This window comes from Aythya ferina (assembly GCF_964211825.1).
Source record: "Aythya ferina genome assembly, chromosome: 4".
NCBI lineage: Eukaryota > Metazoa > Chordata > Aves > Anseriformes > Anatidae > Aythya > Aythya ferina.
This window is the reverse complement of record NC_140300.1, coordinates 72,745,388-72,769,730: the sequence shown is the minus strand read 5'-3', so window position 1 is coordinate 72,769,730 and position 24,343 is coordinate 72,745,388. Positions and strand designations below refer to the sequence as shown.

The 24,343-nt window shown below is 39.9% G+C and overlaps 1 protein-coding gene across 1 annotated transcript in view; it reads left to right on the top strand.

The window, feature by feature from the left end:
• Positions 1-498: 498 nt before the first annotated feature.
• Positions 499-24,343, top strand: part of COL25A1 (collagen type XXV alpha 1 chain) — a 305,159-nt gene continuing 281,314 nt past the window's right edge. Inside the window, exons 1-2 of the mRNA XM_084517246.1 lie at positions 499-1,224; positions 1,808-1,877. Of these exons, the coding sequence (XP_084373372.1) occupies positions 871-1,224; positions 1,808-1,877 (424 nt within the window). The 5' untranslated portion in view covers positions 499-870. The remainder of the gene's footprint in view (positions 1,225-1,807; positions 1,878-24,343) is intronic.

The following is a 24,343-nucleotide window of genomic DNA, read 5'->3' as shown; positions in this document are numbered from 1 at the left end:
ATCCTCATTTTATTTTTTATTTATTTTTTATTTTATTTATTTATTTATTTATCTCTCCCCTCCCGTTTATCGCCTTCAGGCGGTGTAAGCGCACTGCACAGCTGCTGCTCGTCCACTGGATGGTACCAAGCCCCCGAGCACCGCCGGGCACCGCGGCTGAGCTCCGCGCGGGGCTGATGCGGGTGGCCCCGGGGGCTAGCGGGCTGCTCGCCTTGGAAGCCCGGCGGAGGCCACCCTCGGCCAGCGCTGGCTTGCCACCGCGGGGGCGCGCCACCTCGGGGGCGCGCCGCGCATACATTATGCAAAACGCCCCCCCCCCCCCCCCCGCCCAGGTGAATAAATTATGCTAACGAAGAAGGGGAGGGGAAAAGAGGGGAGGGGGCTTCCCCGCCTCGGGGAGCCCGCAGGCAGGTGGGGAGCGGGGGGGGGGGAGCAACAAGTCCGGCGGCCCTGGGAGGGAGAGAGAGAGAGAGAGAGGGAAGAAGGAGGGGGAGAGGGAGGAAGAGGAGCAGCGGGGGGGGGCTTCCCTCCCGCCCCAAACCCCTCTGACAAGTGGCCCGGCGGCCGCAGAGCGCTCCCAGCACCGGGCGGGCGGCAGCCGCGGGGGCTCGACCCGCTCCGGAGCCTGCGACCCCCGCTGCTGCTCGGGGGGCTGCGGGGGGAGCCCCCTCCGAGTGCGACAGCCAGCTGTCCGCCCGTTTTTTGTGGTTTTCTTTTTTTTATTATTTTTATTTTTTTCGCCTTGATTCTTGCCGTCCCGCCTTCCCGTTATTTCGTTTCCCCGCCGTTTATTACCATCACCATCACCATCGTCGTCGTTCTTATCCTTATTTTCGTGTTCTTGCCGCTGTTTGCAAACTACTCGCCTCCATGGGGGGCGGAGGGAAGGAAATAAAAGCTGCCGCAGCTGAAGGGTGCGAAAGCATGCGGGGGAAGAGCCGGGGAGCCGCAGGACGGGATGGCAGCGAGCGGCCGGGCTGCTCCGGGGAGCGCTGCCCGCGGCCGTGCGGCTCGGGGCTGGCCGCCCTCCTCTCGGCGCTGGCGGCCGCATCCTGCCTCTACCTGGGGGTGCGGACCAGCGACCTCCAGGCCAGGCTGGAGGCCATCGAGGGAGCCCGAGGGGGGTCGTCGGCCGCCGCCGCTCCGCTCCCGCCGCTGCCCGGCTTTTCCCTGGAGCAGCTGAACGCGATGATGCAGGAGAAAGTGGAGCGGCTCCTCGCCCAGGTGTGTGGGACGGGACGGGACGGGTACGAGGCGGGGGATGCTCCGGGAGGGGGTGCTGAGAGCCCCTGTGGGGTCAGGGGAGGCCGGTGGGGCAGCTCCGCGGGTGGCCAGGGGAGTGGGAGAGAGAAAGAGATGGGATGAGGATGGGGGACAGCAGTGATGGGGGGCTTGGGGAGGTGACCATTGAGGTGTTGGGGGTGATCATTGAGGTTGGGAGAGTTGGGTGGTGACTATTGATGGGAGATCAGGGGGCTCACAGGGTGGCCATCACGCTGGAAAGCCCCGAGGGTTTTTTTCCTGTGAGTCCCTGTGCTTATCCCCTGTGTTTGTAATAAAAACGCAATAAAAAAGTACGGGGGTGCTTGCGAGGGGGTGGTGGAGGTGGGAGAGAGCTGGTGGGTTTCTTGCAGCAGTTGTAGGGGTGGAGGGGTCAGGGATGGAGGCTGGGTTGAGTCCGAGTGAAGGAGCCCCAGCTGGTTGTGCAGCCTGTGAGCGAGTTGTAAGTCACGGTTTGCAGGCACGCGGGTCTGCAAGGCTTGGCCAAGCCCGCTGTGTCCCCTCACACTGCTTCTCTCACCCACAGAAGTCCTACGAGCACTTGGCAAAAATACGAGTCGCGAGAGAAGTGCCTCCAGAATGCAGCTGCCCGCCAGGTAACAGGCACAGCCTGCAAACCTCTCCCCTCACAGGCTCGTAATCCTGGGGGTTTGCATCCCGCGTGTTTCAGATACACTTAAGTCAGGTCAAGGGGATGTTGCTTAAGTCAGCACCTACGCATTGGGTGGGAAAGGTGTAAAGCCCAGAACTGTATTGCGTTTCCATTGTGGCACTGGGTAGGATAAACATGAGTTAAAAATCCAGAGCCAGGTTGGAAGATGCCGAGCAATAACTTATGAAGAAGTTAACAATCCACCATAGCAAGAAGAAATACACCCGATCTTAAACGGGGTAGTACTGAATCAAGGCATTGAGTGCTCGGTTTAGGAAGTCAAACAAAAATTCCTAGTGAAAATTTATAACAAGGATTAAAATAAGCAGAGAATGCATCGCAAGTCAGCAGCGAGTACATACAAGAGCTTTTTCAGTGGTACCTTGTTTTCCTGGAGCAGCAGATTAAAGCAGTTCCCCTCAGAAGGGATGGCAGGTTTCACACTGAGGATTCAGATCTGCATTTGTTTATGCCACTGGTGATGTTGCTTGACTTTGGAAATGGGGATTTCCAATATCGGGATCAGTTGTTTGTGTACACACAGTGATGTTGTCTGTGTTTTTGGTGGTGCTTTTTGACAGTCTGACTGTCAACATTGTGCTAGATTTATAAACGTCTGATGACATGTACCCAAGTTCAAACAGCATCTTAAAAGCAAAGAAAATGATGGTAATGTTTCACGGGGTGATGTAGGAATTCCAGCGTCCTCTGTGTGGTGAAGCACGATGCACACGCAGTGTGTTTTATGTACCCTCACATCCCGTATGGAGAAAAGAGCATGTTACCTTTACAGGTAGAGTAGCAACAATCAGCAAGAGCTGAGCTGCTGGTAATGTTTGCCAGTAGAACTATGCACTTAAGTAAGGCTCTCTTTTGGTTAGGGGTGTAAGCCCTGCCAAGCTTGTTGGTCTGAAGGAGCTACTGAACTTCATTGTGCAGTATTTTATGTACAATGTGCAGTATCACAGTGTTATGCTGATATTACAACTGAGAACAGAATTTCTTACTGGCTGCTATGAGTTACTGTGGCTAGTATGAAAAGAATAATGTACACGACAGACTATTGTGAAGGAACGCGTAGATTTGCTCAGCTCTTGGCTAGTTTTGATAAGAAACTTTGGTTTACTGCTGTACTATATATATGTATATTTACCTCCTTTAAGACTGACGTCAGTGTAGGGTGTTGATTTTATTTTTCTGTTGCTTAACTGCAATAATTACAGGGTTGAAGCTTGTGCATTAAAAATGGGGATTGCTCATCGCGTTGTATGCAGAGATGTACTCTGTGAGGCCAAAATGCTGCTGAATCCGATTCCAAGCAGTCTCGCTTTGTTCTCCTTGTTTAGATCCGTTTGTTATGTTTTCACTTACTGTTTTCAGACTAAAGGTCAGTACCTACTGTTTCACAGTTGTGTTATATGGTGCTTTACTTCTCCACTACCACTAGAGCTCCACATTATACCAATTTTTACCTGTCCTTTATTATTAAGAAGTATGTTTTATCAAATAGATGTTCATCAGCAGAATATCTTCCACGTGCATTGTAGAAATACTCAGGTAGAAGTCAGAATAAAGTGAGCTGGGAAATATCTTCAAGGAAGTAAGATTCATAAGATAAGAAAACTTCTATGAACAGTTTTCTTTTATTTATTTATTTTTTCCACAGAGGAGGCTGGCTGTTATGGGGATTAGAGATGTGATACAGAGCTTTTCACCCCTGGGTAGCTATTTCAGTTTGGAAGCAAGTTTTATAGTGACTGGAAGGTATCGCCATGCGATAGCCTCATTTTGGACAGCTTAAAATGCGTTGATGCTCTCGTGCTTGTTGCCAGTGGACAGGTGTCTACATCAAAATGGCATCATCCTGGGAGCCGTGTCTGAGAGAAGAAGAGCAGAGCGGCCCCATCACCAGGGTACTGGGCTTTCCTGATGGCAGGTATTAGGCATAGCAGGAGAGGACAGAGCAAATAAATTGTTGTTCCTTCATTTGGTTCAGTTTGTTGGGCTTGCTTTTAGGCTGGACACGATGTGCTTTTATTTTTATCCCTAATGCTGCTGTTACAAATCTGGATGGCTATGTTCAGAAAGGCATTTGGTTTAATAGGAAAAGAATCATGGAAACTCTCCTTTTTTTTTTTCTGTTGTCTGCTATTTGCAATGCCAAAGAGTAAATTACCTCTCTGCTTCACCACATAGCTCCATTTTTGGTACTTTATTCTGCTCAGATAGTGTATTTCTTGTCTGGGTTTACATAATAATACAATATATGTCTGTTAGAGATGGCTTTGGAAAGCCTTCATGGTCCACAGGGAATTCTTGAATGATCCCTATGCTGTAAGAAAAAGGCTGCTGCCACATGGCTACCAAAGAAGTTTCCATCATTCTATTCTCTAAAGAGAAAAAAAAGACTATTTAAAAATAAGTTCCTTTGCTCTCTACAAAAAGAAGAGAGGGAAGTTTGGGTTGTAGGTGGAAGGGTGAGAATGTGGTCTCTGATTTAGGGTTTAAATTATGCAACTGATGTAGATCTCAGTAGCTTGAGACGCTCAGCCCCTCATGGCTCTCCATGGTAGGAACTGCATGTTCAAAGGAAACTTGGTTTGAGTGGCTTGGATGCTGAAGGCAGCCAGATTCACAGCTGCTTATAACTTGCAAAGCTATCCACATGTAGCTCCCTGTAACTCCACAGTAGTCTTCAACATTGTCTAGACTGCAGAGGAGTTACATTTCTCAGATTTTAAAAACTTGGTTTTCACTAAGTGAGTTTTCCAATTATTGTTTGTTTTTCTTTTACAAGCCACACAATGTAAGGAAATGTTGAGTTTTGATTTTAATTCTGTAGGACTAAAACCAGATACCAAAGATTTTGTAAATATTTTTAAATGACAATAGCAGGCATTCTTTCTCTTAAAGCAGAGTAATAAAGTTTGAAATGTAAATGCATGCTGACATTCCTCTTAAATTACCTCAGCTCTAACAAGAGTGCTGCAGTCACTGCTGGCAGCTAGTCCTCTGCACATAGGACTAGGGGTGAACTGAGTGGCTAAAATAACTTTAAGCTTAAACCTGGGAAACAAAGGAAAATGAATATATTATTAATTATTTTAATTTAATGTTTCCCAACCACAACTGATGAACAGAAAAGTAGGTGTGTAGGTAACTATTTCATATGTTTGAATCTTTAAATGGCTCCAGTGGCACAACCAGCTGTTACAAGGCACGGTGCTGGATACTTACTGCCAAGTGCCAGGATTTGTACTGTTGTGGAAGGAGTAACGCTTGCAGATGACACAGGGCTACTCCTGATGCAGTGGAGTTACTGGAAATTAACTCTTAGTAGATTTAGACTCCTTTCTTCCAAACAGTACTCAAGTGCACACACAGCTACTGTTGAAGCCTATGGGTCCTAAGCACATGCTCGCGTGTCTTGGTGGATTGAGCCTTTCTGTGCCATACAGGTCAAGTCCTTTGAACTTGTGCTCGTGTGCCACAATGTCTCACTCCATAAGCAGCCTTCAGTGAGCTCACGTGTGTGGTATGGTGAGGTTGGCAGGTGTAGGAGTGAAGTCTGTTGGTGCAGAAGGCTCAGGCTTGGTAAGTGGTAAAGCGAGCAGTTAATTGTGTGGTTCAGTAAGTAAGCTTCTGTTAATTTCACTGAAATTGAGCTTTAGGACTGGGTGACCAGTGCTTAAGAAAAAACATGATTTGGCCTATAACATTTTGAGAAAGCCTGTGAAAGAATGAAAGGAAGACTTTTATCCATAAATATTACATTAATGTTTTCAGAAGTGTTAAACTAATTTCTCTTTTCCTTTCCTGTCTCTCTCTCTCTTTTTTTTTTTTTTTTATTTTAAGAGGATTATTTTTTTTGTTGCTTCTGAGGAAAAAATGTTACAATAAAGTCCCCCCCTGCCCCAATTTTTTTTTTTTTTTTTTTTTTTTTTTTTTTTTTTTAAAAAAGCAAGCTATTATATAAATAGGAGTGCCTATATGCCATACATCTCTTTAATTGTGCATTGGTTGCATAACATGATAGATAGTCTTTAACTGCTGTGACACGCTATGTACTCAGTATAGCTTGCACATGAAGAAAAAACTGCAGTCATTTTATTTCTTCCACAGAGCACAAGCTGAACTTCACTGAGGGGTACTTGGCAAAGTTGACTACTTTTCTTTTTTAACTTGTAATTTATTTTTGTTTTTCTTCTTTGCTACAGACAATGTTTACATTCCTTTGCTCTTTCTCTGGTATTTTCCCCCATCAAGAAATCTGTGTTTATTTTCCCTTTGTGTTCAAATACCTGTTGCTCCAAACCTTTTCCAGACATGGACACTGTCATTGTTCTTTCCTAGCCAGTTGTTTTGTGCTGTTATGGCAATCATGTCATTCTGATTCTCCATCTCAGTCTTAAAAAGCCTTGTGTTTTGGCATTTGATGTACCTTCTCCTTCACTGTGCAATTTGCTTTGATTTGGTTATAAAGCTTGTTTCAGTCTAGTTGGGTGTATATAGACTTGGTTTATATCAGATCATCATCAGATGAAACACCATAAGCCCAGTTTTTTCATACCAGTTGGAATACCAGTTGGTCTTCCTTCGGTTACAATAAATCTAGTAGGAAAACTGTGTTCTACAGTGATAGTTCTCCAAGATGATATGTATGCTGTATGTATTTTGGTAGCAGCATGGATGGCAAAAATGAATTCATTTTCTTAGCATCCGAATTTGCTTTTGTCCTTCTAAGCACCGTCTAAGATTTGTTCTGACATGTGGTGGAGATAGATGAACAGACTATACAATTTAGGCGCTCTTTGTTATTTCCCTGTGTTCCAGAAAGACTGTTTCCTGGAGCATTTTGATTAGTGAGGCTGAGAGAATGGAGGAGAAATCAATTTGGGGGATTAAAAGAATCCAGAAATTATTATCAGCAGGGTATTACTTTTGTTTGTTACAATTACAGGGAAGTATTTTTTAAGACCAAAGAGGTAAAGAAAAGGGGAGCTGACTTAAATGTTTACTGGCAGAGATACCCAAAAGAAAATACGGATAGATATAGAAAGTATCCAAAGTGTTTTCCCCTGTTACTTAAAATTCCTGTGTGCGCTACCCATACCTAGCTGCCAGCACTACTTATTTCTGCCATGTCTGTATCATCTATTTGCTGAATGCAGTGCTCAGCTTTAATTTTGTAATTCTTCTGACAGGGCTTTGAGCTCTTCTTTCATACCTTCACTGGTTTGATATTTTTCATTTCAATTCCTAGATAAAGATGTTTACTGATGTGCAGCAGCATGCAACCTTCCGGGTAGTCTGTCTTGTTTGGATGACTGATTAGAGATACTGTTTTTTTCCCTTTCAGAACAGATAAAATATATTTTATTGGCCAAGATATGACCTTTTAATTCTGTTGCCTGTGGGTGAGGAGGTAGGGTGTGTAGCATGATGAATGAAACGTGATGTGGCTCAAAGCAGAACTGATCAACAGCAAACTGCACCAGATTTCTCTTCTGTAACGTTACTGATGTCAATGGCATTTAGCAAAAGTTGATTTGATCACAGAAGTGTTATTAACAAAACATTTTTTTCTTGAGTTAATATTGATTGAGCTAGCAGACATTGTCAAGTGAGGTGTATTTAAAGGAAAAAAAAACGATTATTTGTCTGCATTAATTATTCTTTAATGCTTGTATTTGACTTTTGCAAGCCTTTTGCTTATAATTTCATTCCACATGGCAGCTGTCCATCTTGAAGAACTGCTCAAGAGTCAAAGCAGTTCAACTACAGTGGATCTTGCAGTTTGAGAAGTGACTGTTAAAAACACTTTAGGAGCATTAGTGTTTTTTTTGGTGTGCGTGTGTTTTCTTAAATTGTCAGTGCTTGTATCTATAAACTAAGAGTCTTTAGAGCTTGGATAACTGAGTTCAATTCAACAGTACTTATGTTGTTTCTTCACACTCACCTTCAGCCCTTTCTGTTAAGGCTAGCAGGCTGTTTAGAATGTGTTGTTACAAAGATGGATCACTGCACCTGCATTACAGTGCTCATCTTCCTTCTCAATACTTCCTGAATTTACTGGCTGCAGCCTACCTGTCTTTTTTTTTCTTAGCACTGTAAAAATCAGCTAGCTATCAAGCTGACAGAATCTGTCTTTACAGGGCCTTTTAGGCTACCAGAATCATAATTAACCTATTCAATGGTACCAACCCTGTGAAACCATCGATCTCATTTTAACACATGCAGAACTTGAGTCACGTTGTCTCTTCAGGAAGGTTACTGTACACAGAACAGTTTTCCCTTTCATTGTTTCACTTGATTACACTGCCAGATTTCCTAAAATTCAGCCACAGAAAGGAAATCTGTCTGCTTACTGAATTATTAAGAAGATGTAAGAGGGTGTAGAGTAATACAGTTTGGAAGAAGCACTTATCCCCCTGTATGACTGAAGTGGAAGCTTGCAGCTGGATAATACACACAATAGTGAACACAGTGCTGCAGGCTTGCTTTTTCAAGGCTTGTGGTCTGTCATGCTTTTACGGCTTAGACTTACAGTAGAGCAAAGCCTGAGAGCAGTGCCAGCTTAAGTTCGTGTGCTCATCTCTTCATGAGATTAAGTAGAAAGAAGCTGTTTGTGAGAGCTCAATAAAAATAGAATGTCAGAACAAATTTTCAAAACTGAGTGCCAAACATGCACGTGCAAGGTTGCTGTTTATTTTTATGTAAATAGCAGCTATTTTTCCTCTCTGTAGACTGGAAAATCTTTAGAAATACTGGTTTGGATATTATGTTTTATTCATGCTTCTGTACTCTATAGCATGGAAGTACCAAAATGTCTTTTTGTACTCTACAAATGTATGTAGGCAGTCATTGTCAGGTATTTCCTTCCACATGGTTCACAACTGCTGTTTCCAGTCAGTCGTGGCTGGATCCAAGTTGTTGGATCTGCCTCAGTTTCATGATTAAATGCAGCAGCCTCATGTAAATGTTCTCATCAGTTTAAAAATGTGCTGCTCAGTAAATTAGTAAATGTGTGGTACAAGAAGTTGCTGGTGCATAGATGTGCCTGAGCTGAAAAAACATGCTGGTAAAATATCTCCATAGGTTGCCTAGTTATAGTGCTCATGACTCAAGTTAGGAAGTGCTTTCTTAGTGGGCAGGCTACAGTTTCCTTATTTGTGAAGTAAATCACTTGTCTTATCCTTTGTGTTCGTGAAAACCTGATCCTTGTGTGCTTCTTAAAACAGCCTTTTATGTATGTTGGAAGACAGTCTTGTATGTGATGCTCACTATAAAAGTGATCCTTCCTGCTCCTCCCCTGCCCTTATGTCTTTCCTTACGTATTAAAAGCCATTTTCATTTACATGCGCAGCCAAAGGTTTATAGGGACAGACATTTACTTGCAGCTGTAAATATTGTATGCATGTTTGGCAGGAGTTGTTTCTTGTGCTTTGAAAGCTTTGAAACAAATGATGATGCGTCATAAGCTTTTTGAAGAAATACAAAATTATTATACACCCTTGTAAATCCTTTCTTAGAGTTAGGTTCTTATGATTATCAAAGAAATGATGGTAGTCTTCTGTAGGGCAAAGAAACAACAAATGGAATGAACATGTAATAATAGAGATGATAGAACTATAGTTCTTGCTTTTACTTCTAGAATGCTCTGAAAAATAATACAATGATTTCAGAGACTTCTGCAAAAATATGCTCAACAAAAAAGCAGTGTTTAAGCAACAATAATTTTTCCTTCCCTGTCTTAAAAACTGAGCGGGAAGTTGTCAAGGATGAATAAGGTTTAGTTTTCTTTGAAGTGTGTACATGAGGAATAGATGAAGGTCTATTAAAATCATTGCATTTAGTTTTAAATAGTCTGTTAGCTATTTATTATCTTAGTTTTGTTTGTTTGTGAAACTTATCTTGCAATTACTGTGTGTTGGGCAAGTGCCTTAGAAAAATTCTCTAATGACTTGTTAACTATTTAGGATTTTATTTATTTATTTTTAGAAATACGCTTAAGGAATTTTGTTTCATATGTTTACCTTTGCTAATGTCTTGTTTGGGCTCACAATGGAGAGTGGGTCACATGTTCTCGGAGAATCTGAAAAGGAGGCCATAAAGGGAATAACGATGGACTTGATTCCATCTAAATAGCTTCCCCTACCCTTTCCTGGTTCTTTACAAGTCCAGCTGGAGGAGTGCAGAGGAGAGGAAGAAGGGGATCAAACAATATTTCTCTCTGATCTTTGATCCTCAGTGAAGCATGCCGTACTGCATAATGCAGCAGTCTGACATTTTGGTACTTCCAAATGCTGTACGTTGGACACGAGGTAGGCTGCCCCCCGAGTCACGGTGACATAGCACAGAATATAGCTCACTTAATGTAACTGGAGGAAGAATGGAACATCTTGACCTTGCAGGGAAAACCTACGTGAAACCAGGTGGCTGATCCACTGGTTTCCGCTGACCGAAATAGCTGGCTGGTGCCATTTCCTCGTACTACCTCAGTCCACTGGTATCTGGAAGGTGTTTCCTATGAGCATCAGAGGTTTGTGGGAGGAAAGTATTTTATTTTCTGTTCCTAGTTCCACAACAAACAGTATCAGTAAGCTTATGAGCTTGCCTCTTTCTACTCTTCTGAAGAGTTTTAGTATTCGTTGGAGCAAGCGACTGTATAGTAAGAGCTGTAAATATCACGGGAGGAAGACTGTTTAAAAAAAAAAAAAGTGTCAAGGCCTTTTCTGCTCTGACACTTGCTACTTACCCTGTCTTAACATAAATCCATTTACTTTAAAAATACTCAATGGGAAGATAATGACCCTAGCAGCACAGAGGAAAAAGTATCATACCACATATATGTTAAAAGTTTAGATTATAAATGGGATTCCTTCCATTTGTATAAGCACATTTGTAGTCTGTTGTCTTTAAGATTATGGTGGAAAACTGCTATTTAGAAAGATCTCTCTTCTAAAACAGTGGGGAGTGGGTTGGAGGGAAGAGTTTTGAAACCAGAAAAAATGTGCTGAAAATCAGAGACCAAAATCTTTACATCAGAGGTGTGGCAGAGATTGCAGTGGTTTTATATATGCATATCTAAAGGCGGAATGGCACCCTGTAATTTGAAGGACACCAAGCTCTTACCTCTAGAAAGATATTTCTGTGATTTAAGATCATGTACTGTCTGCAAACAAGAACATAGTTGTCTTCAGACTACCTAGCTTGTGCTGGTAGTACTAGTTGTGTTGCTAGGTTTCTTGTATACCAGACATAAGTTGCTTATATACCAGATGATGGTAGGATTTTAATGGAGGGCTGCAGTGCTAAAAGTCAAAGCTTATGCGTCTTAAGTTGAGGAGGTATTTCCTTTAGCTGGCAGCTCTAATAATCTCTTTTAAGAATATGAGATCCAGTTGCTTGAAGGCACCTCTCTTCCTCCTCCCCACCCCATGCCCATTCCTTCTGAGTAAGCTCTTGTTCTGATGTCCTTGGTGTTATTAAAGCAAAGCCTTGATACCTGAGCATAGGGATATGGCCACTGAGGATTAAAAGGATAAACTCCACAGGTCTGTGGATTAATATTCTCATCTAGAATTCATGTCTAGATAATGCTGAATGGCATCACTATAAAAATATTTTAATGTGTTGACTGTCTCTGTGCTGTCAACTCTTCTGCTGCTGTTTATCAAATGCTCGTTTAATGTGTGCATCTCTACTGCTGTACTGCTGGGTGCTGCCAGCTGAAAGGATGACAAATGCTGGGAACTGTTGCTTCAGCTTGACATTGAGGTGATTAATATAATGTTGATTTCGTGCCCTTCAGCTCCGAGACACGATAGCTGTCTCAAACTTTAGTAAAAATACTTTGAATCCTAATTTGATCCTTATACCAAGAGATGTGCTCTGTGCAGAGGTACTCAAACATATACCAACACGTGGTTTCTGGTAAGGTGGTCCTTTTGGCAATGCAGAGCTTGAGCCCTGTGCTTGTCTTTGCTCTCTGTCTTGGTGGGGTCCTTGGCAATCATTTGCATACATTAACGTGGAGCTGGGGATCGGCTTTGTGGCACCCGTAGATGAAAGCACCAGTAGTACAGCAATGGATCAAGGTATTTGCTGTAGCTATATGCATGTGTTTATGGAGAAGTCATAGTTAAGCAAGGAACATCTTGTGTACGTTTTCCAGATAGTACGTGCACAGAATACTGATGAATCAGAGAGGCTGAAAGACACAGTGGCGTGGCATCAGTTTAAAATGAACTAGTGCTTAGACAGCCATTGTCAATACTTACTTAGAGTTGGCATCTTTGTCATGATGACAGCCATGTTTGTAGAAGGCTGGCAATGTTTTTGCACGCGAAGATGGAGTGTTTTTCCAACGCAGCAAGCATGTAAGTGCACTGTGTTTCTTTAGTGTATGGAGACTAATCTTAGCGAAGAGAGATTAGTAGTGAAGTCTGACAGTTGTGGATTTATTTCACTGTAGGACAGCTTTGCATAATTCCTTAGTTTAAATTCCAGGCTGAGCCATATCTTGATGTGCAGGAGGAAGACTTTCTTTTGGCACCTTCAGTTAAGAGGCAGTGCATAATCTGTTATCGTGGCCAGCTAAAAAGAAGCACCAACTTTGAAAAGTGAACCACCAGCAATGAGTGAAAAATATAAGATGGCTGAAATCCTCACCTTTTTTTCCTTGGAACAGTTTTGCTGCTACAAGGTGGTCTGTTCTTGTATTCTGAACAATCCCAGTCCATTCTAGGATAGTATGAAATTAGTGTTCACTATGTATATTATAATAACTGGAACACTCTGGAAAAAATTGAATGCGCTATGTTTAATGGATTACAGCAAAGACAACTAAGCAACAGCCCTGTGTTGTGACTATTCTTTTATAGGGCTGTAAAGGCAGGGTAGAATGTGTTCATACTTGAGTTCTTCTGCGTGCAAGATAGCATTGATGCAAATGTTGTGTACATTAATCAAAGCATCCTGAAGACTTGCATGTACATAGTATTCATTATTACAAATAAAGTTACTGCCTTGAGGAGCAGAAGTTTTGTTCTCAAAAATGCGTTTCTCTCTTCTTGATCTTGGTAATGACCATGCTCCTTTTTGATTACTGAGACAGAACATAATCAATAGAATCTGATGTTCATTTTCTGAGGATACTTGCATGAGATCCTGTGTAGCGCGCTCTGGTGGTTTCACACTGATGGCCATCTGAACTCCACCTTGATGCAAACTCCACTCCAACTTGATGCGAATGCATCAATTTGAAATGATGCAACCTTCTGGGAGTCTTTTTTTTTTTTTTTTTTTTTTAAATGACTTTAGTTAGTTTGTTTTTAAAAACAACCTAAACCAGAAGAACCTCCATGTTTGAAGAGGTGGCCAATGCCAGCTCAGATAACTTGCTCAGGGATGGAAGCAGCTTCTTGTGCTACCAGAGTTTCTAATGCCCAAATGTGACTTTACTTTTTAACTGGTGGTATGTGAAACTAGTCTTTACCTGTAGTTCTGACTGAATAGTCATACCCAATATATGCAGATACATTAATTCATACGAACAGTCCCACAGATTTCAACTGAAATCAGTAGCTACTTTGGAGTCAGATCTGAGCACGCCCACCCACCACTTTAGATCCTTGTGCATACTTGTTTATATGTGCAGCCATTATCATTGACTTCAGCTTTGATTTATAGTTCTTTCCCATCGTATAAATGCTATTTTTATTCATTTACCATTTATTCTTTCCATTCTTTGAGTAAGAACATTATTTATGTTTGTACTTATAAGAATACTAAATTAGTTTTGTGATGTTGTGAGAGTTCTGGTCCCTTTGGGGACAGCCTGTACAATATTAAAAATAATAATAAAAAAAAAGGTATTTTTGTGTGAGAGTTACATAGTCTCACATTTCAGTTCATAGTTCACAGACCCTATGAGTATTGTACTGGAGACTGCTGATTATAAGTGATTAGATCCAATTACCAGAAATTGAACAGAAGTGTTCAAAATAACAGTTTTGAGGTATAGAAATAGACCAGTATGCATAAATGGACCTTCTTCATTTTCTTCACCAATGTGACTGAATCTTGCATATTGCATGTGTTTTTTACGTAAATAGACTTCTCATGCTTACACAAGAGGCGTTCCTTCTGTTTAGCTCAGACTCCTGTTTTAATGTTGGTAGCTAGCTCTCTCATTCCCTGCTTTCCTGATGCTATGCTTGAAAAGTCACTATTTGCTGAACCCAAATGTTCCCTTCATTATTTAACAAGCTGTGCTTCACAAATTTCTTTGCCTGCAGTGGTATAAAAATGTTTCACATGTAGGTCCCTGTTTGGGCTGTCAAAATCTGGAGTAAGTGTGTTAGTGGAAGGGAGAACACCTCACTCTGTTGTTAAGACACATCCATTCCGGGAAGATAATCCACTTGTCTGTGACTGAGATGTGAGGAGGAAAGACCACTTGTCTCTATGGTGCAGCCTTTTTTCAATGAGGAGTCTTATAGGATAGCCTAATGAAGAATTAATGATTGACACAATCTTCAGAGGAAAAATAGTAAAACAGGCTGAACATTTTTCTGAAGCTTTTTCCCCACATCTGGGAAAGGCTAGGTCAGGGTGGGTTTGGGGATTTTGGTATTCTACTGGTAGGCTCTGATTGCTTGCTCAGTCTGAGCAGTGGCTGACAGGAGGGTACATTGAAGTGTAAACTACTGAAAGGGCGTCTCAAAGCTTAGCAAACATGATGATGATGTCAAGAGAAAAAGGTGATGTGCCTGTGGGATGTCTTCTACTGAAGTGCAATTTGTAGACATTGTGTACTCATCCGAGATGTCCAGATTTCATGTCTTAAGGGGCAGGTTGGCTGACGAATTGAACAATAGCACAAGGTGGGATAAGTGCCCCTGATATTTCTGAGCTGTTTTGTAGGTAGTGAGTATAGGCAAGTGCTCATTGCAAACTCTGGGTTTGTCCCATAAAATGGTGAGCAGGGAGAAGGCATAGCCTGAACGCTGCCCTCTCAACACTGTGTTATCTTGCTGTGGTGGTCTGACAAGGAAGGTGTTTATACAAAGTTCAAGGCTAGTATGAACTAGCACTGAGTTATTCCCTAAGCAAGAAAGTGACCATAACTCTTTCCGATTCTGTGACACTCTGTTATGGTCTGATAGTAACACTACACAAGTAGAAGTGCAAAAATAATATGCATGCTCTCTTCCCCTGTGCTTTAGCAGTGTTCCTCAAAGCTCTTAGGAGATATCAGACTGCATTTTAGCTCTATTGAAACACACTGAAACATCATTTGCAAGTGTCAAAGCCAGTATTCTGTGGTAGAAGTTGATGTTGAATTCCTTAATGCACAGGGATGGACTTTATTCCAGAAAATATTACCATACTTCCTTTCTTGACCATGGTGCTGTCAGCCCTTTATCTCTGACTTTTTCTTCTTTGGGCAGAACAAGAAGGATAGCATCTAAGGTCTGAACTCTGATCCCTTCTGTGGGCTGGTATTTTGCTAGCACTGAGCCAAAGTTATGGTCTCAGATTTCTTTTTTTTTTTTTTTTTTCCCTAAGGCATGTTGATTAAATGTTTGGCTTGGTACCTAGTGATCAGCCTTGGAAAATGTATTCCCCATCATGTGTTTTTTTTTGTCTTGTAAAGAATAGAACTTTACAGGAAAAGAATGGTGGGACGCAATATTATGTTGCTGTAAATAATACTTTGAGTTGAACTACAGTCATTTAACTTAATTACTAATAATAGCACTTGGGCAGGGATTACTGCAGCCAAAATTATTCCGACTGGGAAAATTCATGCTGGTTCTAAAGAACAGTTGTTTCCAAATGAAGACAGATACCTCCTCAAATCATCTTTCAGATGCCTAGGCATACTCTTTGACTGCATTCAGTGTTCCTTAAACTGTGTTGCTGGACATGGCAGAGTTACTCACATCTCTGTATTGTATTGTGTGGAGACAAACATCTCTTTGTTTGGCCATCTTTAGTCAGTATACACCTCAGTATAAACCCTATGAAGCTGCTGAGTAAAAGTGGCTGGAGAAGGACTTCTTGTGATGGACAGCCACCATTTCATAATGTGGGAGAAAGCTAGTGATCTATGAGGAGAGGTTCTTAGGGGGATGTCTTTTCATGGTGAGTGGACAGGTGCCTTTCTTTGCTTGAGATCATGCAGAATACGTGAGTGCTAGTGCTTGCATCTGCACCAAGTGGGATTGCTTGGCTGCTTCGTGAGGGGAACGGGCACTTCATGTAGGCACAGCAGGGGGACGTTTATTTGTTGCTACTGTTCTTTCAGCTGCTTTGGGGAGAGAATAAGACTGCCCTTTTGTGAACTGAAATAGGTTTCATAGTAAAACAACAGCTTCATAAAGGATGTCATTGTATACATACATAACTTCTATACAATTGGCTCCTGCTTTATTTCTGAAATGCAATGTCTAGAACCATTAATTCCAGATCCCTGTTGTTTGTGTTTTGGTAAAATACAATTAGACTTTGTAATTATGCTGTCAAACAATTGAATTGAATAAAAAGACATTTTTTATAGAGTAAATTAATTGTGTGCTCTCTGATTAACAAAAAACGTTCATAAACTAATTTTCCTAAACATACTGCAAACGATACAGATATTAATTTCATATAGCTACTATTGATCACCAGCAGGCAGCTCGTGTTTATTTGTATTCATTAAACATGCTGCATTTTACCAGTCAATCCATTTTCTTTTTCAGTTGTGTACAAAAAATGATCTTATGACATTGACCTTTTTTAGTCTAAAAATGCCTCTTGGTTCAACTGTGGGGAAAAAGGATTGATTTCTTATTCTGCTGTCACTGAAGAAGTGTTATAATGGGACAAATTGTAAGGATGAATAAAACATTTTATCCCTATATGACATACATAGAGCTAGTATTCTTCCCCACCCTCCGACAGTGCAATGTTTTTTTATTGTTGTCAGTGATTATATCTTTTAGAGATAATATGTTGAGATCAGTTTTATTTGTCCATTCACTGTATATATTAGGAGTATGAGTAAATAAAAATCTTGCTGATTTATTTGGTTGCTAACAGATGAATAAATTTAATGGAAGCAACAGCTCAAAAATATTGCCCCAAAAGATGAACTGTGGGAACAGTGTTGTTAGTAGTGTTGTTATAATTTTTTTTTTTCCAACCTGTAGTGACATTTAGTGTATTTTCCTGTTCATTTCTGTAATTACTGTTTGAACACTTGGAATTTGAGTTAGGATACATAGCTGTGTATTACAGATGAGCATAATTTAAAAAAAAAAAAAAAAAGAAACAAACACTGAGATGGGAAATCTTACACAAATGGAGGACTGGTAAGAATTGTCTGCCCTTAGAAGTTTTAGTATTGTTATAGAAACTTGGAACTTGAAAGATCTTGGAGCCTTATTTGCAAAGAAATGTGATGGAAAAATGCATAAAACTTCTCTGCAGATGTATGTATCTTTTTGATTTTTTTTCTGATGTGCATCTTTTTTGAAAAATAAAAAAAAAAAACTCACTTTGAGTGTTTGTCATTAAAAGATCAGTCTGAAAAAAAGATCCAGGCAAGAGGAAAAAAGTTTTACTTGAAAAAGTGTCCATCAGTGCTACGTGACATTTCTAGATGTGTGGCCTTATAGGCTGTCCAGGGGGTGGCAAATAGAATGCTTGGTGTTTTCTTCTAGTCTTCATAGAAGTCATCATCCATTATATGCAAAGCGTGTCCCCCTAAGGTGGGAAGAAAATTGTCTCCTTGCAGCTGAGGTCATGAATTTTTTTTCTATTTTATTTCCACTAATATAGATTCAAAAGTGATTTTTCACTGAAGGCTTATGTATTGCTTGATTTGGTAGAAATATTTCCACTTTGTTTGAAAAAGAACTAGATAAATTTTCAGTACCTCATATAGCCATTTGTGGGGTTCGTGTAGTACACCACAGTTACTGAAAAATGCTAGCCTTTATTCTTGGTGTCACTTGTTTTCTTTTCTTGTTGGATAGACATGAACTAGATATGCGAGAAGCATCTAGCTGATGAATTCAGCCTTAAGCTTTTACATTTTTAATGGTAGTCAATGGAGTGTTTCTCATGCTGAAATACTTTTTCCAAGGATTATGTTTACTTATTTCCAGTGTGTTCCACTTACTCTAAAACACTTGTACTAGTACATTAAGCTCAAAATAGCTCAGTGTGTTCTTCCTGATGGACCAGTGGTAAAACTCTACCATTATGATAGCCTTCAAACTCCACCACTATCCAACACTTCTTATACTGACCTTGATTTTGAATTAGAAACTGTTTACTTAAGGCTAACATATGTGAAAACAAAGAAAAAGTGACTTCTGTGTCTTCCATGCATGTGTTTTGTTTGTGGATGTGAGAGCAGAAGACAGCACTGAAGCTAATGCAAATAAGTGAAAAACAAAGCTGTATTCAGTGCAAGGTCCCCTTCTCCTTGCCCCCCACAAGAAATCATTGTCAGTAATAAAGCCTCTGAGGTGTAGTCCTTACAATGAATAAGGAGGCAGAACATGCCTCCTTGAGCACTTGAGTTGTTTATCTGATTTCTAGGGAGATTGTTCTTTGCGTGTAGAGGTAGCTGTCAAGGTGTAAGAAAACATAGGCAGGAGAAAGAACGGGTTAGTGGGGTGTGACACTTTGAAGAAACTTTCTTTTTGCCTGTGAAAATAACGATTGAACCATCTTTTCCAGAAAGAAGGTGCAAGTTCCCCAAATGAATGTGTTCTGGTATTGGATGGATGTGTTAATAGGATAGGTATTGGGTTTTAGGTCCTTAGCTGCTTAGTTGTGCATGTAGCTATACAGGTATATTGGCACATTCATGCCCATGCTTTTATGCTTATCGTCCCTTGTTCTGAAAAATGGGCTTTAAGAACTTACATTTGCACTTAAATGGGTTGTCACAAACTTCTAGGTTTCCTCTGCCTTCTATTAGACTTGCAGCATTTTTGGGGTCTTTTTCATGTAAAAATGCAGCCTGGACCATTTGTCATTTCTGATGTCTATCAAAGCTGCTTTTTTTCCTTTTTTCCCCTTAAGTAAATGATAATTTGGTAGGTCAGGTTTGCATGAATCTCCATTGGCCCTGTGAGCTTCTTAATTTCTTCCGAACACCTAAGCTTTTAACATTATATTGGATTAGTGCACTTTGTGTTGACATCTATTAAGTTTTCATAAACTGAAAACTGTGTGATAATAATTTCTTTATAGTAGTATTTTAGATATTTCCAGTTACTTAGTTAAAGAATTTGATTTAGTATAAAATGTGTTCCCTTCAAGCCAATAGTGCTCTTAAGACTACGTTTTCCTCACAAGTTGCTTGTTTTCATGAATTCTTGTCTGCCTATAGTATAGTGTCAAAAATGAAATAGTATACACTGTTCTTATTTCAAACGGTTTTTATGCCTCCCTTATATACCATATAGTAGGATAATTTTGGCCACAATTTACATGGTTGAACTCCTCTACGCAATCTTTTTAGTTGTCTAGCACTGCTTTGATTATTGAAGGTAAACTGATGAGAAGAGTTTTAATTACACACTTATGGACTGATGCTGAAGACTTTTTATCTTTCATGCTTCCTTTCTCTGCTCCTTTTTGTGTCATAGTTTCCACAATAAAAATGTGGGAGAGTCTGCAAGTGGTGGAGGACAGAACTGGAATTCAGACTTGAGAACTGAAAAGTTTACAAGAGTTATGAAGTGGATAAATCTGAACTGCACTCTATTTTTTTTTTTTTTTTTTTTTTTCCAGGAAGGATGGGTACAAAATACTTTGCTTGTAAACAATTTTGTTGTGAAGACATTGAGAAGTAGCTATTCTGAAGATATCTGTAGCTTGTAGTGAGTCACAAACTGAGCATCAGTTAAGTGTCCTGCTTTTATGAGAAATGCCAGACAGCCAATATGAAACATGAAATAGCTCTCACACTCAGGATTGGTAAGGTATCACTTCCAGAATTTTGCCCAGTTCTGTGAGTCATTTAGGTACAAAAGTGGATCAAATGCAGAGAGTCCAGAGCACAGCTACAAGAACCATCAGAGGAAAGTCTAGTCACAAGGGAGTTTGAGAACTGAAGTGGTTTAGATTACAGCAAATACAACTGAAGGGAGGAGCAGGTATTCAAATATGTGGAAGTCAACTATGAAATGAAAATTTCACAGTCTACTTTATTTCTTATCACAGGAGATAATATAAGTAGTGCAATAGACTTTGGTATAACATGTCCATCACAAGATGTTTTCTAAGAACAGACTTATAAATATGTCAGGAGTATATATTTTTTTTTCCTTATTGTATGGAAGTAGTCTAGATCTTTGGAAAAATCTTCTGATATTGCTTCTTGGTTGCTCAAGCATTAGATGTCGTGGAAGTTAAATACTGATGCATTGCTTGTGGTAGATATCATTGTCTCATCGATTCCTTAGAGGCATTACTTTTCAGACCCCAGGATTCTTTTCTGTCATCTTTACACTTTGAATTCAATTCAAAAGGCAGAGTATTATACCTACACAAAGTATTATACCTATAGGTATATGATATCAGAAATTTATTTACTTTTTTTCCCAAGATCATAATGGAAAACCATAGCTCAGGAAGTCAGGGGCTAAGAAGTACTGGTTGTCTATGAGAGAATGAGAGAGGGGGGAGAGAGGTGCTAAGGAGAAAACAGCTGACAGTGCTCCCTTCCTGAGTCTGTTGTTTCACAAAATGACAGTTCTGAAATATTGCAGCTAGCTGATTTTATTTAATCAAATTTGTCATTTTTAAAGTTGGGGGATAACTTTCTAAACTGCCAAAATAAAAGTTAGAAAATAAGCTCTGCCTCTGATATGATTTCAGGGAGACAAGTGTGGTTTTTGGATGTATATTTATTTTAGTTGTAGAGTAACTACAATTTTTGTATGCTTGCTTGCCAGTGTTTTGGTTTCTTTCTATCTGGCATATTTTTGTTTGTTTGGTAAGAATTTTTACTTTGGTTTCAGTGAAACAAAATGTATCTTTGAAGGTGTTTTAACATGTAAATATGGCTTTATTAAGTTCTTAGCTGGTAAACTGACAAGTAAAAAAAGCGAACATGTCACAGCAGATATGAGTGAGTTGTTTCATAGTGCTTTTTTTCTTGTGTTATGTTAACTTAGTAGATTATAGTTGTGTTTGGAGAAACTCTGTGAAACTAGTTTATTATTATTTTTATTGCATGGTGTATACTGAACTTAGTATTGTAGATATGATAGGTGCATTTTTGTTTCTGAAATACAGAAAACCTTATTAAGAATAAGGATGGAATATACCTCTCTAAATCCTCAGTAACTCTGAAACTGTTAGGAAATCTTTTTTATGGGGAACAATAATAATAATAAAAAGCTCTTTGAGCATATGTGTGTAGAACCTACTACTACTATATTCTTTCCCCACAAACCTTCTTCACCTGTTGTCCTCTTCAAAAATGAGTTTACTTTGGTGGAGAGCTTCCTGAAAGATATAACAGAATTGAGACTGTTATTGATCATTCCTTTCCATGACTCTTTTAAGCTTGTAAGGAAGCCTTAAGCTTTTAGTCTCACAGATAACTAGAGATAGGACTAGAGGGAATGGCCTTGAGTTGCACCAGGGCAGGTTCACGCTGGCAATTAATAGGCATTTCTTCTCAGAAAGGGTGGTCGGGCATTGAAACAGGTTCCTAGGGCGGTGGTGAAGTCACTGTCCTAAAGGGTGTTTAAGGAAAGGTTGGACCTGGTGCTTAAGGACGTAAGAATTAAGAGGATTAGGAGGTGATCTCAGTGGTAGGGAGATGGTTGGACCAAATGATCTTGGAGGTCTTTTCCAACCTTAAGTATTCTTTGATTTTATGATTCTATGAATGGACTTGGCTACCTACTGTCAGAGTGGTGGATGAATGTTTCTTAGGTTCAAAAAATCAAGTGTTTCACATCAATGGGAGCCTCTACATGGCTCAAGTCACACTTCGATCAAGCTAGGTGCTTTCTGTGCCTTTTATGAAAGAAGGTTATAGTCAAAGGCATGGTAGTGTTGGCATCACTTCTGTACATGAGGTAGCAGCAGTGTTTTTATGAACATGACTTTAAAACTTGGCTGAATTCTAAAAACTGACTTGTAAAATTAACACCTTAATTGACTGTCTGCTTGCAGGCACGAAGTATAATTGACTTAAGTGACAGAAAATATGATTCTTCCTAGTTCTGCCAACAGCAGGGTAAGCTGGGTACTATTTCTCCTTAGGCATCATCAGAATGGTTGCATGAGTTATGAGGCTAATCGTTCTCACTCACGCTAACACTCAAGCTCACGTTGCAGAAGTCTCTGCCAGTGAAGTGACTGATATGTTCTGATTTACACAAGCTTTATGGCGATAGTATGCATAAAAATAAGAATGATCGTTTAGTGTTTTTTTTATCCTTAGCAACATCTGTCAGTTTACTGCTATATCTTTTGGCTTATAGCAGATCTGTAGAAAAACATACATCAGAGACAAGTATATCTATGTGTAAATCAGAAACATAAAACTGAAGATGTCACTATCAGCTGTGAATAGTCAGTAATTTCACTGGAATTGACTTCCAGCCTCCCAAAACTTTCTTTTTGGAATGTGTTCAGGTAGAGATGTCTTTGGTGGTGAGGACTTGCAGCTTACCATCTAAACTTGCATTCTGTTTTTACTTTAAAATTACATTGACATGAAACCATTGTCTTCTGAGGCAGTTGCTGATCGCTGAAACTTGCCATTTATCTGTCAGCCAGCACATAGATTACTATTAATTTTGAGAAGTTGTACTTGTATTGCTCTTGCAGTCTCTAGGGATCAGGATATACATGTAAACTAAATAATCATAGTTTGGTGTGCATATAAAACAAAGCACTAAGACCGGTGTCCTGACAACATTCATGTGTTTGAGCTGGGCAATATTTTTAGGGATTTCATTGACCATCTCCAATTTGAAAGCTAGGTGCCCATTTCTAGATTTTTTTTCTATTTCTATAGTCCTTATCAGAATGGCAGGAAGTTCTTGGTGAAATCTGGGGTTTGGGCTAATGATTATGCCTCTTTTTTTTTTTTTTTTTTTTTTTTTTTTTTTTAATGCCTGTAAATGAAGGTTTTCAACATGAAAAGAAATAAAGCTTCAGAGGCAGCTTCTGGGACTCCATCCTCAGAGGAGTAAATCCAGGATGGTAGGCGGGTCCTTGCAGGACCCTGCTGTGTGTCTCACGGTTTTGGTTTGCCTTTCAAAAGAGACAACTGTATACATTACACTAATTAATATATTTTAATAAGAGGATCTGTATTCCCAGTAGTTCATCTGAATTAAAGCCCTTCATGAAAACTTGGGACACAGGAAATGCTGTAAATCTTTTTCTTACAAGTAGTGTTGTGTACTTAGAGACTTTGTGTATTTCTCTTTACCTCTGCTTGTTTTAAGAGTATGATTAACATTGCCACAAGAGGCAGACGGCCTCCATTTGGCCTCATTAAGCTTGCTTTTTGGCCTTTGCTCCCCTGTGGTGATGGGAAACTTGTCTGCAATCTTTGGGGGATTTGTTAACATGAAGGGGGAAAAGAAGAAGTTTCTTTGTTATCTAGATTAATTCAAATGGGGGTGATGGCTTTTCCTTTTATGAAAGGGCAAAGGTGCATAAAATTGTGTGAATGTCAGTTAGGGGGCTGTTTCTTGTATCCAGTGCGTTATAACCTCTCCTTGGCATTTAAGCAATTTAACTATTTTAAAATTTAACTATTTTAAATATGAATGATATAAAGGCATATCTTAGAATAGTGCTTACTCTTATTTTATATGATCTTAGAAATGAGTCTGGAATAACAAATGCCTTAATTATGTCATAACAGTATTGAAGAGGTAAATTGTAATTAAACTAGTGTGAGGTTTTGTAACTGTCAACATTTTTTTTTTTTTTTTTTTTAACTTATACAGAGCAGAATGTTGATGATCTTTATGTAAATTTAAAGAATGCTGCAGCTGCTTGATCAGTTAAACATGAAACAGTTTGTACATTATATCTGTGCACTGCCAAGGAAACTTCCACCTGTCATCTCTAACACTTTGGGTTAAGAAATCTTGGTTACTTTATATAACATCTTTAACATTTTCAAAGAGTTCAATAATTCTACATTGTTAGAAGAACCCTGACAAATGTTACAATAATACCATGTAGATCAGGTTGCCCAAAGTTATATCCAGTCTGGCCTGAAGGACCAATATGGCAGATGGAGTCCTAAGTCATGACTGAATGGACACTCCAAAAGGATGGCCCATAGACTACGGAAATTATATCCATGTGTATATGTTGAAGGACAGGAAGAGCGGTGGTGACTGAGTATAT